The 22,896-nt window shown below is 35.7% G+C and overlaps 2 protein-coding genes and 1 non-coding gene across 5 annotated transcripts; all 3 read left to right on the plus strand.

The window, feature by feature from the left end:
• Positions 1 to 8,046: 8,046 nt before the first annotated feature.
• On the plus strand, positions 8,047 to 10,355 carry LOC121754304 (40S ribosomal protein S9-2). Its single transcript, XM_042149682.1, has 3 exons — positions 8,047 to 8,150; positions 8,683 to 9,064; positions 9,984 to 10,355. Exons 1-3 carry the CDS (start codon positions 8,123 to 8,125, stop codon positions 10,165 to 10,167), a joined length of 594 nt encoding a protein of 197 aa, XP_042005616.1. The 5' UTR covers positions 8,047 to 8,122; the 3' UTR covers positions 10,168 to 10,355.
• A 3,379-nt stretch (positions 10,356 to 13,734) lies between these two features.
• On the plus strand, positions 13,735 to 16,101 carry LOC121756519 (binding partner of ACD11 1-like). 3 transcript variants are annotated; one of them, XM_042152082.1, is made up of 6 exons: positions 13,735 to 13,839; positions 13,974 to 14,017; positions 14,451 to 14,585; positions 14,854 to 14,929; positions 15,086 to 15,199; positions 15,278 to 16,101. In XM_042152082.1, exons 3-6 carry the CDS (start codon positions 14,470 to 14,472, stop codon positions 15,716 to 15,718), a joined length of 747 nt encoding a protein of 248 aa, XP_042008016.1. In that variant the 5' UTR covers positions 13,735 to 13,839; positions 13,974 to 14,017; positions 14,451 to 14,469; the 3' UTR covers positions 15,719 to 16,101. The 3 variants fall into 3 exon arrangements, with proteins under 3 accessions (XP_042008016.1, XP_042008018.1, XP_042008017.1); XM_042152084.1 differs by having other exon boundaries at positions 15,281 to 16,101; XM_042152083.1 differs by having other exon boundaries at positions 13,765 to 13,839; positions 13,928 to 14,017.
• A 5,836-nt stretch (positions 16,102 to 21,937) lies between these two features.
• Positions 21,938 to 22,027, plus strand: LOC121756673. The gene has a single exon (XR_006041050.1). It is a non-coding gene; the product is annotated as a small nucleolar RNA U31b (small nucleolar RNA).
• Positions 22,028 to 22,896: the final 869 nt, after the last annotated feature.

Consider the following 22,896-nt stretch of genomic DNA (forward strand, 5'->3'; position numbering starts at 1 on the left):
TGGGAGTCTTAGAGTCTTCAGTTTTTTTTTATTTATGTGTGTTGCGTGTTGCATGAGCTAGTGGATACAATAAGGCAAAAATTCCCTTAGTAAGAGCAATTGAAGAAAGGATGCACGTCAACTTTGATGCCTTTTTCCTTAATAAACTAAAAGCGGTCTGAATGAAGTAAGGAGGATGGAAAATGCCTTAGATAACCTAGTTGTGCAGCCCTACTATAAAAGTGAGTTATAAGCCAAAACGCTTTGAGCTAACATGTGAAAAATGGGCAACCACTTGATGCTTAGGGAGTAGAGTATAAAGGAGAAAAAAATGGATTATGGAGGTATAAGCTGGACGAAGTCCAGGAACTGGTGGTATAAGCTGGACGAAGTCCAGGGGAGAGATAAAATAAAATTCGGAGGTATAAGCTGGACGAAGTCCAGGGGAAAATTGGGAAAAAGAAAAGAAAAAGACGGTTAACTACCTAAGGGCAGGAAGTAAAAAATTACTTGACCCAGGTATAAAAAAAAGAGGATAGGGAAAAAAGGAGATGATAAAAAGGAGAAACTCTCATAACCCAACGCATCAGTGGTGTAACTTTAACTTTGGAGCGTTTTGATCCTAACATCCCTGGTAAGGAATGAGTGATCGAGCGAACCTAACCGCTAGGAAATCCATAGGTTTTTTGACAAACTGACGGACCGTTTAGGTCGACGTAGGAAGAAGGAGGATTTGAAGACTGTAGACGATCAGAGAGAACTTAAGCTTGTGGGGACAGTCGCCTAAAAGTTGAAACTAGTGCATGCTTATTTGTTGTGTTTTATGTTCTTTGTGTGATCTTTTCTTTTCTGAGTCTATAGTTGTCTAGGTTTAGGAGTCTGTTTTGGTGTTAGTATCTTGTTTGTAGAGTCGTTCTTGGGAACCGTGCATAGAAATTCGCCTTATTTCTTTTTCTTGTCTTTCATACTTGAGGACAAGCATGGTTTAAGTGTGAGCAGTTTGATAAGGCTAATTTCATGCATAGGTCTGGGGTTTTAATTCGTAAAATTTCTGGGTCTAACGCACGTTTTAAGCCAGGTGTGTGAAGATTTTTGCCAGGTCCAGGAAAGGAGGAGGACAGTTGCGTGGACCTAGGAAATAGGCGAATGAGTGGACATTATGCGGAAAATTGCTTGACGGAGGAAGCCTCGGAGTTGAAGGTTAGAATAGAGATTTCTACGAAGACTCTAGAAGGCTATGCACGCTGGAGGGACCTTCTCGGTTGGAGGCCTCGCTAACAGCCTGTAGCTTAGTTCACTTTTCACACACTTGGGTTCTTTTCGTGGGGAGATTCAGGGGAGTCATGCACTGGGGTTTACTTTGAGCTTTCATATATTTTCGATTGGGTTGTAACACCGTCCTTCGGTGGGGGCGAAGAAACAATTTAATTTCCGCTTTCATACTTTGCTAATTTTGCCGAGCTTCGCTGTTCGAAGCTCGGACCTCTGTTTGCTTTTGCCGAATATTCTCTTATTTTAATGCAAGTTTGATTTTCTGTTATGTCTGTTATGTTGATTTTCAGAATTTTGGAGTTGGATTGTTCGGGTTGGGTGCGTTTCGCAGTTGTTTTCTGAATTTATGCAGGTTTGTGGTTGGATCTGGGTGATCGGAGTCTGTTTGTGGATGAATCGGTGGGTTGAGTTCGCTGGTGTTGCGGAGTTGTCTGTGATTGTTTGATTCGGAGTTGATCGGAGCAGATCTGTGAAAACTGGAGTTATGGAGTCAATTGTGTCTGTTGTTGGGTTCGGATCGCTTGGATCCGGAGTGGATTAAGCACCCGACGTGAATCTGAGCAAGATTTGTTTAATTTTATGCCTAGTTTACGTGTTTTCATTTCATTTCACCTAGTTTACGTAGACCTGATGTATTTCGAGTTCATAGCAAGTTTCCGGCATCCAAATCTTTATATTCTGTTCGAATCTAGATATATGCTCTGTTTTCTCCATTTGCGTGCTTGAATCGGTTAGGAAATTGCATGTCGTTGTTAGTTGGAGCATGAGTTTGTTATTTGCAGCTTTAGCCGTACTTGCTATATTTGGAGTCATGGTCCCCACTGTTTTATTTTCCCTGTCTAGTCTTAGTTAGTTAGTCGTTTACTTAATCTAGGAAATAAAATGTGTCTCTCAGTATTGAAGTCTGATTCTATTACATTTTCTGTGTCTTAGGTCTAGCATTTACATTTCGTGCCTAGATCTAGAGGTAGTTAAAATTCTCAACCCTTTTGCGTGGCAGCAGCCGCTTGCTTCCAGAGTCTCTAAGCACTACTTCACGAATCCATCTTCGTTGGATCGACCCCGCTTCCCTATGCTAATTCATAGTATTCGGGTTGAGGGATTTATTTTTGAAGGGGAGTCGAGTGTGTCCAATGACAAAAACACTCTGTGTTCTCTTGAGTTCATGGACCTGGTGATCCAGTGGATTTAAGGAGCGTGGTGTCTTGACCGAGCACTTGCATTAGTTTTCTCTGTGCACACTTGCTTACTCCGTGTGAAACCACACTACTACCAGATCGCCTCCCTTCATTAATCCAGTCTTCAATCATGAAATTGTATATGTTGCTATATCTAGAGTACACAAGTCGTGAAGATCTAAAGATTTTAGTCTGTAGAATTGATGATAATAGTGGGGTGATTCTACTGCTAAATGGTGTTTATAAAGAAATTTTTCAAAATTTATGAGGTAATGGTTTATTGTTGTTATTCTAAGTTTTTGTTTGCATTTATGAATACCTGTTTTGTGATTAAAACTGGTGAACTATTTATTCGTTCAAATGTTTTTTTTCTTTTTTCTTTAGTAGTACATTTTCCTTTATTTGTATGTCTTATTCTATTTCATCCACACATCTCCACTTTTATTATTTCCTTTATTTTATATTACTACGTGCATATCAGATATATTTAAATAGTATAAAATTTTTTGCTGAATAGGAAATGTTTTTAATCTACTTAGCTGTTAATATATCTTCATTATTTGAAAATCTTTTGTCCCGTGGTAGTTCTTTATTAAATAGGAGTACTATATTAAAAGTTAAACCATTTTTTAAATAAATGCTATAAATATGCAAGGTGTTAAATTTTAAATTTTTTTATTCCCTCGGTCCGCCATTAAATGTCTCATATTTAACCGGCACAGGTTTTAATAAATTATTAGACATTATGAAGTAAAGTGAGTAAAAAAGTTGGTAGAATGTGGGGCCTTGTTTTATATATTGGTTTTATAATAAAATGTGAGTGGAATGAAATAGTGGAATGTATGGTTAACTTAATTATAAAATATGATAAAATTGAAATGAGATATTTATTGGCGGATGGACAAAAAGGAAAATATGAGACGTTTAATGACGGACGGAGGAAATATTTAAAGAGTTCACAAAATTTCATAGTGATCAAGGAGTAGTGAACAAATAGCAATCAATTTTAAATCTAACAATAAAGTTTCTTGTTTTGCTTCTAATCTAGAAAATATTATTATAATTTTTTATCATTGTAATACTTTAATTATATTGAACTAGTTTTGTGTATATAAATATTTGTGCATTTTTATAATTTAAACTTTTCTCTATGATATATTCAATTCATATATATATATTGACTATTTTCATCATCGGTCATTTATAGTCCAATTTACACTTGACATTTATTTTAAAAAGTTGGTTGACCTTGTAAACAAAATTAGAAAAATAATTAATAAAATATAGATCTCACTTTATATATTGATTTTATAATAATATATGAGTGTAATTATCGTATTCCTCTTATTAAAGACAATGAGGTTACCAAAAATATAAATAGTTATTTTTATGAGACGATCCAAAAATGAAAAAATTCATATTTTGTTAAACGGAGGAAGTAATGAAGATTAAAATACTTAAAATATCATATGCGTTTCTTTCATAAAATGTTGTGTTTCTTTCACTGCTATAGTATGATGTGCCTTTATAGGCACAACATGGGCTCCCACTTTGAAACTATGTACCTAAACTGGCAAAAAATAATTAAGATATTTTTTTACAAATATATGAAGTATTCCATTCGTCCTTGAAAGTTTGTTCCATTTTTTCATTTTCGTTCATCCCACAAAATTTATCTCATTTCACTTTTTACAATTTTTGATAGTGGATCTCATATTCCACTAACTCATTCCTATTCATATTTTATTATAAAATTAATATATAAAAGTAGGACCCACATTCCTCTAACTTTTTCAACTCACTTTTTATTACATTTCTTAAAATCCGTGCCTGGTCAAAATGGGACAGTAATACTAAAATATAAATCATCTGAATTAAAGGAATTAGATTGTAACCGCCCCTTTAATTATTTACTTAAATATTAATTCAAATTTATTTAAAAATATCGAAATTGTATCTACAATATTAAATATTAATAAAAAGTTATTTTTAAAAATACTCACTCCTAAATTTACAAATATTTGAATTCATACCTAGAATTCATAAATATTTAAATTGAGCTAAAACTTTTCCTTTAGAGCATCCACAACCGTGCTCTTGCCAGCGGCACGGTTGTGCGCCCGGCCCCACTTTTTCTGCCTGCTCTCTGGCAAGAGCACAACACCCACAGCTGTGCTCTTCCGCAAGGACGAGCACAATTAATTTAAAATTCAATTAAACAAAAACATTTCAATAATACTAAAATTCATTAAAAAAACCTAAATAATATTACAAATGGCAAATAAAATAAAACGCCATAATTAAAATCCTAAAAATTAAAAATTACATAATTAAAATACTAAAAATTAAAAAAACCACTAAGCGTTGCCGAATTTCGCCCACATGTGTTTGATTAGGTCTTCTTGTAGTTGATTGTGGATCCGGGTATCGCGCATTGTGTGCCTTGTCTCGATTCTCTGGCCAACCGTCGTATGCTCGCCTCGGCGTGGGGGAGACCTCGCTGTTGAGCTTCCGGCTTTGTCCTTGTCGTAGAAGCTAGCCGCCCTCGGCCCTTCGTCGGCTATAATCATGTTGTGTAAGATAATACACGTGAACATGATGTCGGCGATATTATTCACGTACCATAGCCGAACCGGGGACTTAACAATGTTGAATCGGGCTTGAAGGACCCCGAAAGCTCTTTCGACGTCTTTCCGTACGGACTCTTGACGCTGCTCAAAAAGAACCCGTCTCGGGTCGTGCGGGTTGTTGAACGTCTTCACGAAAGTCGACCACCGTGGGTAGATACCATCGGCGAGATAGTAACCCATGTGGTATCTATTTCCGTTGATGGTGAAGTCGATCGCCGGTGCTACACCATTCATCACATCATTGAAGAGTGGTGAAGAATATAGCACATTCAAGTCGTTGTTGGATCCAGCAACGCCGAAATATGCATGTCAAATCCATAGGCGGTAGTCGGCGACCGCCTCAAGGATAAGCGTTGGGCCGCCGCCTTTGTGACCGCTCAAGTGTTGCCCCCTCCAAGCAGTCGGGCAATTCTTCCACCTCCAATGCATGCAGTCAATGCTGCCAAGCATTCTGGGAAAGCCATGGACTGATTCGTGAAGACGAAGCAACCGTTGGCAATCATCGGTGGTGGGTGCCCGAAGGAATTCATCCTCGAAAGCTGAACGAACGCCCTCGCAAAAATTCTTTAGACAAAGGATTCCAGTGGACTCACCGATATGCAAATACTCGTCGAAGATGTCGGCCATTTGCCCAGTAGCGAGTTGTCGGATGGCACACGTACACTTCTGCAACGACGTGATACTTTGTCGGCCGGCTGCATCTGGACCTGTTTGGAAGAATTCAACACGTGCGGACAATGTGTTGACAATTCGCATGAACAAGCGCGCTTTGACATGCGAAAACGGCGCCTGAAGTAATCTGCCGGAAACCGCGGCTGGTCGGCAAAGTAGTCGGCAACGAGCCTTTCGTGGGCTCCCTCCCGGTCACGATGGATTTAGCGGCGATTTGATCTGGTTCGTTGAGGAGGAGGAGCGGGGGTATTCGCCGTGACGTATGCTTCGTAAGCGGCACGATGTTGTTCGTAGTATTCTTGTTCTTCGCGCTCCGCTTCCGCCATAATATGGGTGAAATCCATTTGAGGTTTTGAGTGAGGGATGAATGTGTTGATAGTTTGTATGAGAATTATGAATGAGAGATGATTTGATGTGATAAATGGATGATGAATGTGTGTATTTATAGATGATTTTGGGGGGAAAAAATAAAAAAAAATTCAAAAAAATTCAGAAAAAACGGGAAAAAACGGCCATATTTTTGGGATTTGGAAAATATTTTTTTTTTTTTATTTTTTTTATCATTTTATATAATTAAAAATCAAATTTTAAAATAAAAAAATAATAATTCAAAGGCAACGGCTATGCCGTTGCCCAATCGTAAGCCGCCACGTCGTCTGCTCGCTGGCACGGTGCTGCTCGATGCATCGAGCAGCGCCGTGCCAGCGGCGCGAGCGCAGCGGCGGCGGTATGCGTCCTCGCCGCTGGCACGGACGGACGCGGGGCCGCCGTCCACCGTTGTGGATGCTCTTATAGCGTTATAGATTTGAACCTTGTTCTTCCCTATTTTATTAAATGCAATGGTGTAAGCAACAAAATGTGAAATCTTAGGAGAGGGGCAAGAAAAGGTTCTTATATTAAATGGGGGGGAGGGGGGTGTTAAATTAGAGTTAATATAGTATATTAGAATAATACTCCCTCAGTCCACAGAAAATAGTCTAATTTGTGGACGGTACGGGTAGGTCTACTTATTTGGTCGGTTCTGGTTCTGACCGGTTACAATTTTTAATGAATCCTACAATCTGAACAGGGACCAGAACCGGCCGATACCGATTCTGAATCGGAAGCGATGTATAATTTTAATCTGAATTTATTTATAAATAATTCGATACTAATAAAATAATAATCTAATAGCTGGATATCTGACAAATAATACAAACAACAATACAATAATATTCATATATGGGTAAGAGTGATGTCAAGTGTAGTAGGTCGGAGTAGTTTATGTTGCCAATCCTTTTATAAAAAAGGAGTTCTAAAATTTAGCAGTTTTTTTTTAAAATGAGTTTTAAAATTGAATTCCATTTTTTTTCTCTAAACAAATGTTCAATGGAATTTCCAATATTAATCGATCTTGTTGTGACTTTTTGGTTTAATGCGGAACAGTTAATAAATTATTCAAAAACATGTTAATATCATATGCTAAATGAATTGTTACATAAATTTATTATAAAGTTAAATTTCAATTATATGAAATGATATTGTATTTGTATAAGTTCTTTTGAAAATTAAAAATAAACTTATGATATCCTATTCGTAGTAGTTAGTTCATAAAAAATGAATTGGGGAAATAACTGTAGATTCAAAGCATCACGGTTTAAACATTTTAAATACTTTAGAAAACAGAGCTCGCAAATTTAACACTATTTAAATCTAAAAATCACTCAATGTTTCAAATTATTTTATTTCAATTCAATATTAATTTAATTAAGTTAGATTTATTAGTATATTAAATTATATAAAAAAATGAATTGTAACCTAGTTCCCAGTTACAAACCGGTCGGTTCCGGTTTCTAACCAGAATCGGTTTTATTTAAAAAGTTGAAACTGGTACCAGAACTGGTTTTTCAGTCCCGGTTCCTCAATTAACCGGCCTGCTCCGGTTAACCAAGAATCGGGGAATTGTTTAGGCACCCCTAGGTATGGGTTTTAATGAGAAATTTAGTAAAGGGAAGAGAAAAAATAGATAAAGTAAGAGAGATATGGAGAAAAGGTAGGTAAAGTTCGTGAGTGGTAAAATATGAGAGACTTTCCATTTATAGAAATGAAACTCTTTTTGTGGACATCCTAATATGGCAAAATAAAACTATTTTTCGTAGACGCGTAATATACAAGATATGTGTGCATATCTATGGACAATCCACCCTGATTTTAGACAACTTATTTAATATGGGCCGCTGTAGAGAATTGAAGCCCAATAATGCTAGTAGCCTATCACTTAACCCATTAGGGTTGTGGCCTCATAAGATACGACTATAAATAGCAATCACAAATTCTTCAGAACACTCTTTTGCCCAATTCAACCGACGATCGGCTGCAGCGGAGAGCCGGCGGCGTTGGAGGCCACAGATCATGGTGCACGTCTCGTTTTACCGCAATTGTAAGCATCTCTATCTCTTCTTTATGGTTCTATCGTTATATGCATACACGATACACACTCAATTTTCGCTGTGCTTGTATTTCTGCGTGCTTGCGTTGCCACTTTGTATGTGCTCTAATTTGGTAAATTCAATTGAGAGTAGCGACGATGTATTTGGTAAATTCAATTGAGAGTGTGAGAGAAATTTATCTGTCTTGATGGATGATACCGTTGCTAGATTAGAAAGCGACTAATTTGCATATTTCTCTTTTATTTGTAGTTAAATTATCTCAATAGTTGCTAAACTGTAGGATCAAACTCAGTATTTTATGCCTTCACCTGATTTTACATTTTCTTTCATTCTTTCATGCGTGTAAGTTTTAGTACTCAGTTAATCCGTGTTAATTGGGATATATTCCGAGCGTCAATGAAATTCAATATCGACTTGTTGTATTTAGAAGAGCATTTATATAATTAATGTAGTTATATTATGGAAAAGAAGTAGACAGTGAATAAGATTATGCAAAACTTTATTACCATGACCCTGTAACAGATGGTAAGACATTTAAGAAGCCTCGTCGTCCTTATGAGAAGGAGAGACTTGATGCTGAGTTAAAGCTTGTTGGAGAGTATGGCCTGAGGTGCAAAAGGGAGCTATGGAGGGTTCAGTATGCTTTGAGTCGTATTAGGAACAATGCTAGAAATCTTTTGACCCTTGACGAAAAGGATCCCCGTCGTATTTTCGAGGGTGAGGCCCTATTGAGGAGGATGAACAGGTATGGCCTGCTGGATGAGAGCCAGAACAAGCTCGATTATGTCCTGTCCCTCACTGTGGAGAACTTTCTTGAGCGCCGTCTCCAAACTTTAGTCTTCAAGGCAGGCATGGCCAAGTCTATTCACCATGCTAGAGTGCTGATTAGGCAAAGGCACATCAGGTATTAACTATCTATATTCTTGTGTTTTAAATTGGTCTCAGTGCTGCTGTTATTTTCGTAATTAAACTTGTGTCCCTTTGCTTCAACTAACATTTGTTTGCAACCTGCCAGTGAACTAGGCTGTAGTTTATGCAATTTCATTTGACCTTTACATGGTACATGTTTTGATGTATTGGATTGTAGCTGGTGGTAGTTGAGTATACCTGCAAAAGTTAAATTACTAAAAGTTCATTAGCTATATCCTGAGTGTCATGATGTGTCTTTTCTTTTTCTTGCCTTGCAATCCACATTTTTTTGTTTGTTGGATGAGATCTTAGCATGGATGGTGAATCATTTGAACCCTGTTTTAATCCTTCCTATATTGAACAATTGTTTAGCCTGTGTCCAATCTTATAAAGGACATTAGTTAAGCCTTTTCTATGTCAATCAAGCGTGTGTATGATTTAAGACCTCATCATCATAGCATTTCAATCCAAACTCATCGCACAAGTTCTATCCATATATGTTCTTTTTGCGCACTCATACTTAAACCATATGGCCAAGAGAGACCATAAACCGGACCAGCTTTCACCACTCGTTTGTAGATACTTTGTGGTAGCCTCATTGTGCTTTATATCTGTCATGGTACAACTAGATAATAGGTAGGAACATAAATCGAAAGAATAGATGACTTATAGCAAGTCTTGTAGAACCTTGTAACTTCCATATTTTGTTTACACATCTGAAAACACCAGCTTCACCATTAAAGTGAAGCTGCTCCAAATAATGTGCGAATGATTGATCTTGTTTCTGTGGAGTTTACTTAATTGCATACATGTATTTGATTATAGATTATCCATTTCCATGTTTATATCTAGAATTTATTTGTGTATGTGTTCATCACACAGTACTGTGATGAACTAATTATATGCATCTCCAGGGTTGGGAGGCAGGTTGTCAATGTCCCTTCATTCCTTGTTAGAGTTGACTCCCAGAAACACATTGATTTCTCTCTCACTAGTCCGTTTGGCGGTGGTCGCCCTGGAAGAGTGAAGCGAAGGAACCAAAAGGCAGCTGCAAAGAAGGCTTCTGGTGGTGATGGAGATGAGGATGATGAAGAGTGAAGTGTAGGTTTATTTAGTTTATAGTTTTACTGGTTTGTTGGAGCAGGTTGGTTCATCTTTTCCTTTGTAGCGATGAATTCTCTTTACATTATCAGTGGTTTTGTTGAGATATTAAGAGTTAGGACGAACTTCTTCTTTTGACATGTTAAATTTTGCCATTTATAATGAAGTTGGAACTTTTGCTTTTACCTTTTTTTTTGTATAAAGCTATGACTTGTGAAATATAAAACGCATGATTGAATTCAAAATTTGTAAGTTGGGGATTACTAGTTGAATAGAAATAGATCAACCTCCACATTGGCTAAAATGGAGGGCATCAATGAAATTTTTTCCTATTTTCCGGATTCAACACATGAGGCAGGTATTCTATTATTCTAACCGTCAAAGTGGTGTGTTAGTTTTTCATAGTGAAACATAGGCTTTTTGGAGGGCTAAATACATGACACAGTGCACTCATTAAATTAATTTACTTACAAAATGCAGGCAAAATCCATAAAAAAAACTCTATCTTACTGTAACATATTTATCAAACGACACAAATATTCAAAATTGAATTTATTGATGTTTACAGAAGACATCTAGAGGTCCTTTGTAGTATGAACTACACATTTTATTTTATTAGACCATTTTACAAATTTTCGGTTTATTAGGTCATTGTACTTTGGGGTGGGGAAATGCCAAAATATCGAAATACTGGACTTATTTCACCAACTTTCCTTTACATTTCTTAAAATTCGTACTGGACTTAAGTGAGACTCCTAAAATGGGACGAATGAAGTAATATTTTATTTTGACTCAAGACTTTATAAACCTTTTGTCTGTAAGAATTTTTCCAAATAAATTAACCTAAATTTTAAGGCCACATAATGAAGGACTTAAAACCGAGTCCTTTAACCTCATTCATTAACAACTATCGTACCAGTAGACGATCTCACACACAGCGTCTTGGCTTCATTTTTTCCTCTTTCCCCCGCCCATTCTTCCTCATACTCTTCACACCTAAACTTGTAGACTATGCTACAACCTAATACACATATAATCCTTTAATTTTACTTTGTTTATCCACCAAAAATATTAAAATCCATTTAATTTTACTTTGTTTATCCCCCAAAAATATTAAAATCCATCCAAGTCGAGTAAATAGAAATGTGTGAAGTACTCGATCATCGATTGAACAAAAATGTTTGTGATTAGAGAATAGTTAAGAGACAAATACATGAAGCAAGCAAGTATGTCACAAATATATGTTACAAACATATAACAAGGGAAACAATACCCCAGTTCAACTCATCTTCCTGAGATGGGAAACTTTGTCACATGTCATATTTACATATAAGAACATTTTTGTCAAGAGATGAGCCTACAAAACCATCAATCCAATGCCAAAACTAAGATAAACAGAGAACCCAAATGCAAACTCCAGTTTTCATGAATCTTCAATGCCAAAAAAAGTTTGAAACTGTAAAAACTAGCTCAAACGATATTAAATCAAAGTTCATAGACCTCATAAGATATTTTCAAAAGTTACAGATCAAAATTGATATCTTGACAAAGTTCGGGATAAAAAATATGTCCCTCTATGTAAGTTTCCTAGAGTTAACATACTTGATTTAATCAGACATCTTTGATTTTTTAACCTAAAACGGCTAAAATGAAATCTTTTTTTATCGTAAGTTGTGTAAGGAGTTCACCTCCATTTTCAAATCTAATTATAGCAAACAAAATTGTTCTAACTGATAATTCAATAATAGGATTATTGATAAAGTTTTTCTTTAATTGCTCTTTCTTCTTCGAAAGTGATCTGACATGAAAATGAATTGAAACGATGGAAAAGAAAATTATAGTCTGTACCAGAGACGGAACTACATAGTGCCAAGCCCCCGCCCCAGCGGGGGCTTAGCCGGCACCAAATGCTGATTACCCCTTACACGTCTTTCCTCCGACCAGTCTCCGAATATGGGTAGAATTTGGAATTTTCACAAACTTAAAAATTGATCTAAAAGAACACGAACTTTGATGGTATAAGTTATAACCAATTTCCAATTAAAATCGAATATCCTAATTGCAAATTGATATAAGGTGATGTTAGAATTTTCTATTGAAAGTCACATGTTTTAAGTGAAAAAAAATTAATAGTGAAGTAACACACCAAATCACCAATGTATCTAAATACATTGTTTTATTATAAAATCCTATCACCACCACCACAAACAAACTATCATTCGCTCTTTGGTAATGAGGTCAATTCTAACATAAAATTCAGAGAGATTTCCATCTCTGGATGTTCAGGATGGACAAAAGTGTGTTGAGACCAAAGTTGCTAGACTTGGATTTTAGTTTGCCTACCCCCTCAACATATTTCTTCATATTAGGCAAATAAAAAAATTCACACAAAATGTCAAATATTTTAGCAACCTTAAAATGCTCCATCAAACCACTAAGATGAGACTCCGTCAATTGCAATTCCGTAAAAAGAGGGGGGGCACACACCATATAATTATTGATAAGGAACCATCGAGTTTATAGAACTAGTGTTACCACCCGTGCTTTGCATGGGCCAAAGAATTTTTAAACAATGAAGATATATTACCAATTAAATATATTAAAATAACAATATAAAGTAAATAATATAAATATATATTTATGTATAAGAATATAAACTAATTATAAAAAATATTCATAATATTATAAACAACTAACCCAAAAAATTATGTACTTATCTTGAGATACTATAAATGGAACCATTTCATATTTAGCATACGATTTATATGATTATAATATCTACTAATATTTAGCATACGGTTTATACAATTATTCATATCATTATAAACAATAACAAAAAAAGTATGTACTTATCTCAAAATACTATAAATAAACCATTTCATATTTAAGCATACTATTTATAAAATTATAATATCTAATATGAGTGTAGTAATGTTAAATAAAAAAATAACAAAAAAAGAGATGTGTAAATGAAATAAAATAAGATATATGAATAAAGGAAAATGTACTATTAAATTAAAAAGAAGCATGATCCTTTCAAACTAAAACCAGTGTCATTTATAAGTTTATCTATTTTTTTAGGATGAAGGAAGTACCTTTTTTTTCTCTTTTTTATCTCACTATATTAATTTTATATTAGAACTCATGTCGTTCCAAAAGTATATATTTTTTTAAGAAATAAATAGGGTATGAAAATGAAAATTATACTCCCCCGCTCCATAGTAGTATATGCATTTCTTTTCGGCACAGAGATTATTAAAAAATGTGTTAAATGAAGAAAAAATAAAGTAGAAAACAAAAAGGTAGAGGGATGAAGAAAGAATAAAGCAATAGGGAGTAAAATGAGTGAAGAGAAATGTGTTGACTTTTGACTGCACTATTATAGAACGTACCAAAATGACAAAATAACCAACTACTATGGAATGAAGGGGGTATTACTATAGAGGAATATTAAAATGGGACTTTGAAAATGGGGCGGTATCAGAGTGAAAATTCGAAGTTTTTCAAGGACGAAATTCAAATTAAGCGCAATCATGGCGGTCAATAGCTCTGTATAAATTATTACGAAATTAAAACACTTAAAACTTTAACGGTGTTCCTCAAAGCGAAGCTTCTTCTTCAATCACACCCAATTTCTATCTCTGGTTTCCCATTTCTAACTAAAATTAGGTACGCGCCGAAAATTGTTTCGGTATTGAGCTAAATCTTTCATCGAATTATGCTTAATGATTGTTCTCTTCTTCATCTTTTTGCTCAGGAATCAGTCCTATTTCTGACCTATTACTTCAACTGTTTCTTCTTAGGGTTCTAACTGCTTGCTCGTGAGCTGCTCGTAATCAATTTTTCGGTAATGCCTCAGCTGTTAACGTAATACTATTAGTTCAATTGTAGAGAATTTCTCGTTTTGGCTGATTATTGTGTATTCTCTTCAGAAATTAAGCGTAACGTTTACCAAATTTTTGCTAGTATTTTATTAGTTTCTGTCATCTTACTATTTATCTTTGATTATAACATTGATTATGGCTGATTTTGGGCATGTATTTAGTTAGCCACAAAATCTTTTTTAGCTGTTGTTTATATTAAGGGAGAATATTTTCTTTTTATTTTCTAGCAAGTCTATACACACCTTTGATGCATAGTTATATATCAAGCAGATCTCAACCGAAAGTCGAAGTTCTTTCTTGTTGTCGAATCCATCTTTAGTTTTTTTGTGTAATTAATTTCTGGTAGTATGTTTCTTCAAGTGTATTAGTTGAATGATCTACCTGTTTGTCTGTTAGTTGATTACTCGGTTCAGAAATGAAGACGAGAGGTTATGCAGTAGAAATCACAAACCTCTCTCCTAATGCAACGGAGAAGGATGTTCGTGATTTTCTCACCTTCTGTGGCGCAATTCAACATGTTGAATTTGTCAGGTACTCTCCATGTAGTAGTACTGATTAGATTTGATCAGTTTTCAGGTATCTCATTTTTTCAAATAAGTCAGAATCTCGCATCTTCAAACATGACTTAGTATATATATTTGAGAAGAATTTTTCTTTAACTAAGAGGGTGAAAGTTTATTATGAGGTAAATTACAAGAATTCTATGGAGTTGTTGTTGCTACTTGCTAGAGCTTGCTGTAAATGTTTCCTTTGTGTTTTTTGTTGATACAGAATTTTATATTTTCTTGTTCTTTCACAGAACCGGTGACTCTGAATGTGTCGCCTATGTGACTTTCAAAAATCCGCATGCTGTGGAAACTGCTGTTCTTCTCAGTGTGAGTTGAGTTTATGGAAACTTTATTTTACACCTTCCAGTTAATAAAAAGTCGGATAAGGCATTGAGTGTTGAGATCTAAGGCTCGTTATCTCAATAACTGATGGAAAATTGATTTCGGGTAATAATGAAGTTCATAAATTTCTATTTTTATTAGGGAGACACAATCTTGGATCAACCTGTACGCATAACACAATGGGGAGATTGTGACGACGACTATAATGTTCACAATCGCTCTGCATGGAAGATTGAAGACGATGTTAATCATAGCGTAAACACATTCCCTTCACTTCCCCATGTCTCTTCTAGTTTGTCTAATATCTGTAACTATTGAGCATCCTCATTTCAGCAGCGTTCCGAGAGGCACGAGGCTGCGCCATCTGCTGGAAAGGCCGTCTATTCTGCCCAAGACACTGCAAAAGCAATGGCCGCCAAAGGATTTGTACTCGGAAAAGATGCAGTGGTGAGAGCTAAAGCATATGCAGAATCCCATCAAGTACCGGCAGCTGCAATAGCAAAGGTTTCACGGCTTAGCAATGGAATCGGGTTGACTGACAAGATAACTTATGGGATTGAAACAGCCAAATCTGTTGATCAAAGGTATCACATTTCAGGTACAACGAGATCAGCTGTGTCTGTGACGCAGAGGACTGCTGCTTCGGCTGCAAACGCGGTGGTTAGCTCGAGTTACTTCTCTAAGGGAGCTCTCTGGTTGTCCGGTGCTCTAAACAGAGCCTCTCAGGTTGCCGGAGATCTTGGCAACCGCGGTGTTGGCAAAGATAGCCAGTGAAGAATTCTGTATAGCAATTTCAGAAAAAATAGTGCGAGATCGGAATCCTCGTCGATTCCATCCAGCAGATCCTCCCTCGGCCGCTTCACCTCCGGCTAGTCAATCTCCTCTGCCTCCGTCTCCGTTTCCGTTTCCGTTTCCGTTTCGTCTCTGGCTCGTTTCTTAATTACATCTTCCATTGGATTAAAGCCGAAGCTCCTAGCTCTATTTGAAGTGTGGAGAGTGAAATTGAATGTGAAATTAGGGTTTTAATTCAGAATGGTAATTAGGATTTGGAGGTATTAGGCTTTCCATTATCAATTGTGTTGGATGCGAACTGATTTGAGAGATTGATTTTCCAAAATTTGCTTTTGTTATAAGATTTGAACTTTTTGCAAGCTTAATTATTGATTCTTTTATGGAATTGGAAGTTTTAGGGTTTGAATTATCAATTGTGTTGGATGTGAGCTGGATTGGGGAATCAAGCTTAATCATAATGCACTCTAGGTGTTTGGTGATATTCCTTAGTTGTAAATTAGTTGCTAAGAGTTAGATTCAAGATTTAGCTATCTCCCTTTTTAAATGTCAACCACATATATAATTCATGTCAACTACATATATAATTCATGTCAACTATGTGTACAATCCATGCCAACTACATATACAATTAATGTTAACTACACACATATAATGTCAACTATGTGTACACTCCATGTCAACTACATATACAATTCATGTCAACTACACACATAATGTCAACTATGTGTACAATCCATGTCAATTACATATATAATCCGTGTAAACTACATACATATAATGTCAACTACATATATTATATGTAAAACGTTGTTGACATAAATAATATAGGTTGTTGACTGAAACGTGTTGTCTGTCGTGTGAGCGTGTGTATGATAAATTCCTAGATCGAGCTGCCAAGTCCACTGAATCCACTAAACACTAGGTCTAGGAACTCAAGGCGACACGGAAGACTCTGGCTATGGACACACAAACTATTGCGTTTCAAAGATCCCTCAACCCGTTATACTATAGACTAGTATAGGGAAGCAAGGGGTCGATCCCACGAAAATGGACGCGCAAGAAAACATCTAGAGATTTTCGGTTAGAAAACGGCTGCTGCCACGCAAACTTTGGTTGAGGTATTCTACTTCTAGACCTAGGCACGAAATTAGACACTAGACCTAGTAAACTGAAAACAACATGCTGTGCTTTAACATCCTTAGAACTACGGAATTTTAAACCCACTTCCTGTATAGAGCAAACGATTACCAACTATAGTTAAACAGAACACAACTAAGAACGGGGGACCAACTTCCAGAAATATCAAATACGAAATTAAAGCTGCGACTAACTAACAAAGCATCCAACTGAGAACGACGTGCATCACATCAACTAAATCAAACACGAAGATGGAGAAAACAGAGCATATACCGAGATTCAAACAAAATGTAAAAGTTCGGACGTCGGAAACTTGCAAACAACCGGAAATAGAACAGATCTACGTATACTAGGCGGAATGAAATGAAAACACGAAAGTTAGGCATAAGTCTCAATCACTCTTCAGATCCAACGTCGGAAACTCAATCCACTCCGGATCCAAGCCTTCCGAAACCAAACAGCTACCAACATCAACTCCATGGTTCCCGATTCACCCAGATCTACTTCGATCAACACCAGATCCCAGCAATTTCACCAAACGCGTCAACCAACACAAAACTCAAACATCCAACTCAACAAACGCAAATAATGAACACCCATAATCGAAATCAGTAGAACTCGTTAATGGCGGAAAACAGAAATTGCATAAACTAAAGCAATTCGACAATAAACAGGGCCGAGCTCCGAACGACGAAACTCGGTGAAATTCACGACAGAAAACTAAAATGAAAGCGATTTAAATTGTTTCTTCGCCCTCCACGAGTACGGTGTTACTCCGACGACTAACTAGCAACCAATGACCCAGAACTGCCCTACAATTTCCCCATCAGAACCCAAAAAGTGTGTAGAAGTGAAATGAGCTGCAAAATAATCTGTTACTGAGGTCCCCCCCGAGAGGATCTCTCCAGACTGCATGCTTCATTCCTTATATAGGTGCGGTAGGATCTTCTAGAAACCTTCGCAGAAATCTTCATTCTGCCCTTCAGCTTCATGATCCCTCCGTCTAGTTGTTTCCTCCGAATTTGCTCATTTATTCACCATAATTGCATGGTCCTTGGAATCCACCTTCTTTGTTCCTTGACCTGGTGAATTCTTCTACACACCTGGCTTAAAACATGTGTTAGAACTTATAATTGTATGAATTCACCCCCTAGACCTATGCATGAATTCACCTTCTTTGTTCCTCGACCTGGTGAATTCTTCCGTAGTTGACATCGCGCGAAAATTGTGAATGAGTGGCTGAAAATGTATCTTAGTTCTCAATTAAGCCCAAAAATCTCAACCTAACAGGATCATATATATATATATAGGGATGTATTCATTTCCTTTTTGTATCTTTTGTTCTTTGTTCTTTTTAATCTCAGCCCCACGATTTTGTCATCCGGCGGTTAGATTGGTGCCTCGTGTCATTTAATAATGCAGATTTTCAGTTGAATAATGCACACCGACTAATAATGCACCATTATAGTGTAATAATGCAGATTTTCAGTTGAATAATGCACACTGACTAATAATGCACCATTATAGTGTAATAATGCAGATCATCTGGACCGTTGATGAATGAGATCTAACGGCCCATATTAAGAAGAATAAAAGATCTAAGGGATGAATAGGAGAATAACACTCCCCTATATATATATGTATGTAGATGATCAAAGTATAACTAATATTAAGTGTATAACTAGAGAACAAATCTGAGCCACTCATTATCTTAATCCAATGACCAAAATAAGTAAACATTTTTAGTTAATAAAAATTGCGTAGGGGTATTTTAGGAAATCAACTTTATTCTCATATTTTCACATACACACACTATTCACGCTCACATACAAACACACACTCTCTCATTCTCTCACGAAAGAGGTGGTGGAGCAGCTTGCACCTCCTCTCCGGCGACACCCTCCTCCGGCTTGCCTGCCTCTCACTGCTGCCTCCCCATCTGTAGCCCCTCTCCTCCGCTTCCCCCCCGCCGATCGCCCGCCTCGGAGCCGGAACCGGTCAACTCGCCGCCGATGCAGCGGAATTTCCCACCTCATCGTCGTCGCCAAACCCTTGCTGAGTTGCTATAGCAGCTAGCAAAGTCTCAATATTCTCCATTTCGTAAAAACAAAACGCGCTGAAGAATCCCCAAATTTATGCACCACCAAATCGCGAGCTCCACAGTCATCGATCAGGCACAATCATGCAAAATCAGAAGACATCATATTTTATACAAGAGAGAGAGAATTAGAATTTAGAGAGATGGACGGTGGAGCTGGGCTGGTGAGACAAGGATGAATATTGAAATTTGGATTGTTGTTTTTAGTAGTTATTTATTGCAGCAGTAAATTGAGGAAGACAAACTTTTTAATATGATGATAGGAGTGGAATGAATTCATGTGTAGGGTCCACCTCCTCCACCACCAAGTTCCTATAGCGGCGAGTCAAACTACGACAAGGACTAGAAATGGACATTTGCCGTCTCTTTCTATTCACCTTATTTATTTATTTATTTATTCATATCTCCATTTAAACTTTTTGAAAATACATATTGAGAACAAAATTAGAGATAAAATGTGTTTACTATTTTACTATTTCCACTTATGAATTAAAGAATGCTAGTATTAAAAATTAATCAAATTCACTTTCCAAATTCACCATTAATCAATCTAAAAACCACTTGACAAGGTAACAACATCACTCTAAGCATGTTTTTACTTAACTGATATGAAGAAAATAGATCACTATACGCATATATCACAGAAACATCACTTAAACCGTGGAACACATCACTCTAAGCATGTTTTTACTTCACTGATGTGACCAGAGTAGATCACTATACGCATATAGGCATGCACAAACCGAACCGGACCACCGGTTAACTGACGGTTCGGAACCGCCGGTTCATGAACTGGAACCGGAACCGGCGGCAGCGGTTCGAACCGGCCGGCGGTTCAATCAGGCCGGTTCAGCTTCAGAAATATCACGAACTGTAACCGGCGGTTCACCGGTTCGAACCGCCGGTTCAAAAAAATTTAAATTTTTTTTTATTATTTATAAAATCAATTTTTATATATAAAAATAAATTTTCACAAAAAATTTTGTTGGGCCTATGATTCTAAGAAACCATTCTTGGTTGTTTCTCTTTTATAGAGACATCCTTGAATATTTTGTGTTTCACTTTCGATGTGGGACAAAATATGTTGAATTATTTTCTCTTATAAGTACATGTTTAGATCATTCATTCATCTTTTTCCAATGTGGGATACAAAACTTTCATTTGTTTTCTAATTTTCTTATTTTTTACTACATTTATTATTCACTAACTTTATCTTTATTTTTGTTATGATTCATTTTCTAAGACAAATTTATAGATAATAATATAATCAAATAGAATAGTTCAATTAAATTTGAATGTTGCATGTTGCTCAAAATTTCTATATTCACTAACTTTATCTTGGTTCTTTCTCTTTTATAGAGACATCCTTGAATATTTTTTGTTTCACTTTCAATGTGGGACAAAATATGTTGAAGTATTTTTTTATAACTACATGTTTAGATCATTCATTCATCTTTTTTCAATTTGGGATACAAAACTTTTATTGTTTTATACTTTTCTTTATTTTTTACTACATTTTATTATTCATTAACTTTATCTTTATTTTTGTTATGATTCTTTTTCTAAGACAAATTTATAGATAATAATAGCATCAACTAGAATAGTTTAATTAAATTTGAATGTTGCATGTTGCTAATAATTTATATATTTATAGAATGTGGACGTGTTCAAATAATTGGATTTAAATGTAAGTATGTTGTTAATTTTTCTCAATATATTGATTAAAATATGAAAAAATAATAATTAGTATAATTGGTATAATAATGATAAAAATAGATAACTAAAGAATGATTTGTTTAGTGGTATAATATAGTTTATATATTAGTAGTAGACTAATAGTATGATTTTGTATAATAGTTGTTATTCTATAGATGTAGTATAATTTATACAAATAAAATTATTATTTGTGAATATATTCTTGATAGATAAAAATAAACAATTATTGAGTAATATGATTTTTATATAGATAAATAATTATTCATATTATAGTTATCACTAGATTAATACAATTTGTATAATAATTATTCTCTTAATGTGTATAAATTATAATGGTATTTATTAGTTAATATACACATAAACTTATACACAAACAAATCGATAATGATAAAGAATTAAAGAATAATACTTTATGTAATTATATTTGTTGTTAAGTTATAATAATAGAAGATAGTTAAGATATAAACTAATATAAACAAAGATGATAGAGATGTATCATGTAGTTATAAATAAGGAGTTTTATCCCACATTGAAAGAAATAGCAACACATCCAAGAACATGTAGCTATAGAAGAGAATCATCCAATACACTCTCTTTCAACCCAAAAGCTCAAGTCCAACATTAAGTGTAAATTCTAACTTATAAGTTGTGACTTGTGACTTGTAGTCTCGTTGAAATAAACACTAAAACGAGAAGAAATGCAAAAAAAAAAAATTTACGAACTGCCGAACTGGCCCAGAACCGGCGGTTCAGGCCAAAAATCGGCCGTTTTTTGTACCGGAACCACCGGGACCCTTGGCGGGCCGGTTCCGATTCATGGGAATGATGAACCGTGAATATCACAAAAATATCACTTAACCGTGGAAAACATCACTCTAAGCATGTTTTTACTTCACTGATATGAATAAAATAGATCACTATACGCATATATCACAGAAACATCACTTAACCGTGGAACACATCACTCTAAGCATGTTTTTACTTCACTGATGTGAACAAAATAGATCACTATACGCATATATCACAGAAACTTCACTTAACCGTGGAACACATCACTTCTAAGCATGTTTTTACTTCACTGATATGAAGAAAATAGATCACTATACGCATATATCATAGAAACATCACTTAACCGTGGAACACATCACAGAAACAGAGCTCCGTTTTGCCTTTCACTTAACTGGTTTTTCTTCCTAATTTATCGATTTTGATTCCCAATTTTTCAATTTTATTTGAATTGTTTCGCTTTTGAATATGATGAATCGTAATTGTCGCCCCAGGCTTAATTTGCATCTAAAAATTAGATGCAACATGGTGATTGACACTTCAAATTCTGATTCCAAATCCACTCCCAATTTTTCAAATGTTTTTCGATCCGTGATTGATTCTGCAGATTTCGATCTATGTGATGATTTATTTCGATCTAATTCTGCAAAATATGATCGGAACGCCGACCACAGCTCCGACACTGCCTCCAGCACCGATCATGACGGCCGCGATCGGCATCACAGGGATCGTTCCAATACTGTTCCTGTCTCGTTGCTGTTTGTTATTAATTGAACAATGGAAGGAGGTATATATCGTTTTTGTTCCAATACTGTGTTCGCCTACTTCGCGGATTGCAGAATTTCTGGTGTAGTAAATCGTATGTGATTTATGGTTTTGTTAAGCAAAGGCACGCATACTGTAGTAAATTAGTAGGTTCAATGCGCAATCGTATTTGTTTTTTGGTGTTGTTTAGCAAAGTTTACGAGTTTCATTCATTGGTCGAAGGTTGAGGGGAGCCTAAACCCTAGTTACTTTAGTATAATTCATAAACGTAATGTACAGAGTCTAGTATGTAGTGTTTGTATAGAGTTATGTATTGCATAATCTGTGATGTATCCTGTAGTATAAAGCGTAGTGTAGTTTCTGTAATGCATTATTTGTGATATGTAATGAACATTAACCTGACCCGTTTAATATAAGTTTTGCCGTGTGTCTATGTTTGGCGAACGATTCTTGTTTTCCCTAAGGGTTTGACAAGCCTAGGGGCTAGAGTGTAGTATGTTCTAAGTCTAAAAAACCTTACACGAGCTGGAGTAATCGTCTGGGGTTGCACATGCATAGCGCTTAGGTATTTTTCAAAACAGATATACATAATGTACATATTGTGCAGCATAATGCGTTTTTTAGTTTCTGTCATGCATTATTTGTGATATGTAATGAA

The sequence above is a fragment of the Salvia splendens genome, chromosome 11 (genome assembly GCF_004379255.2).
Source record: "Salvia splendens isolate huo1 chromosome 11, SspV2, whole genome shotgun sequence".
In the NCBI taxonomy this organism is placed as follows: domain Eukaryota; kingdom Viridiplantae; phylum Streptophyta; class Magnoliopsida; order Lamiales; family Lamiaceae; genus Salvia; species Salvia splendens.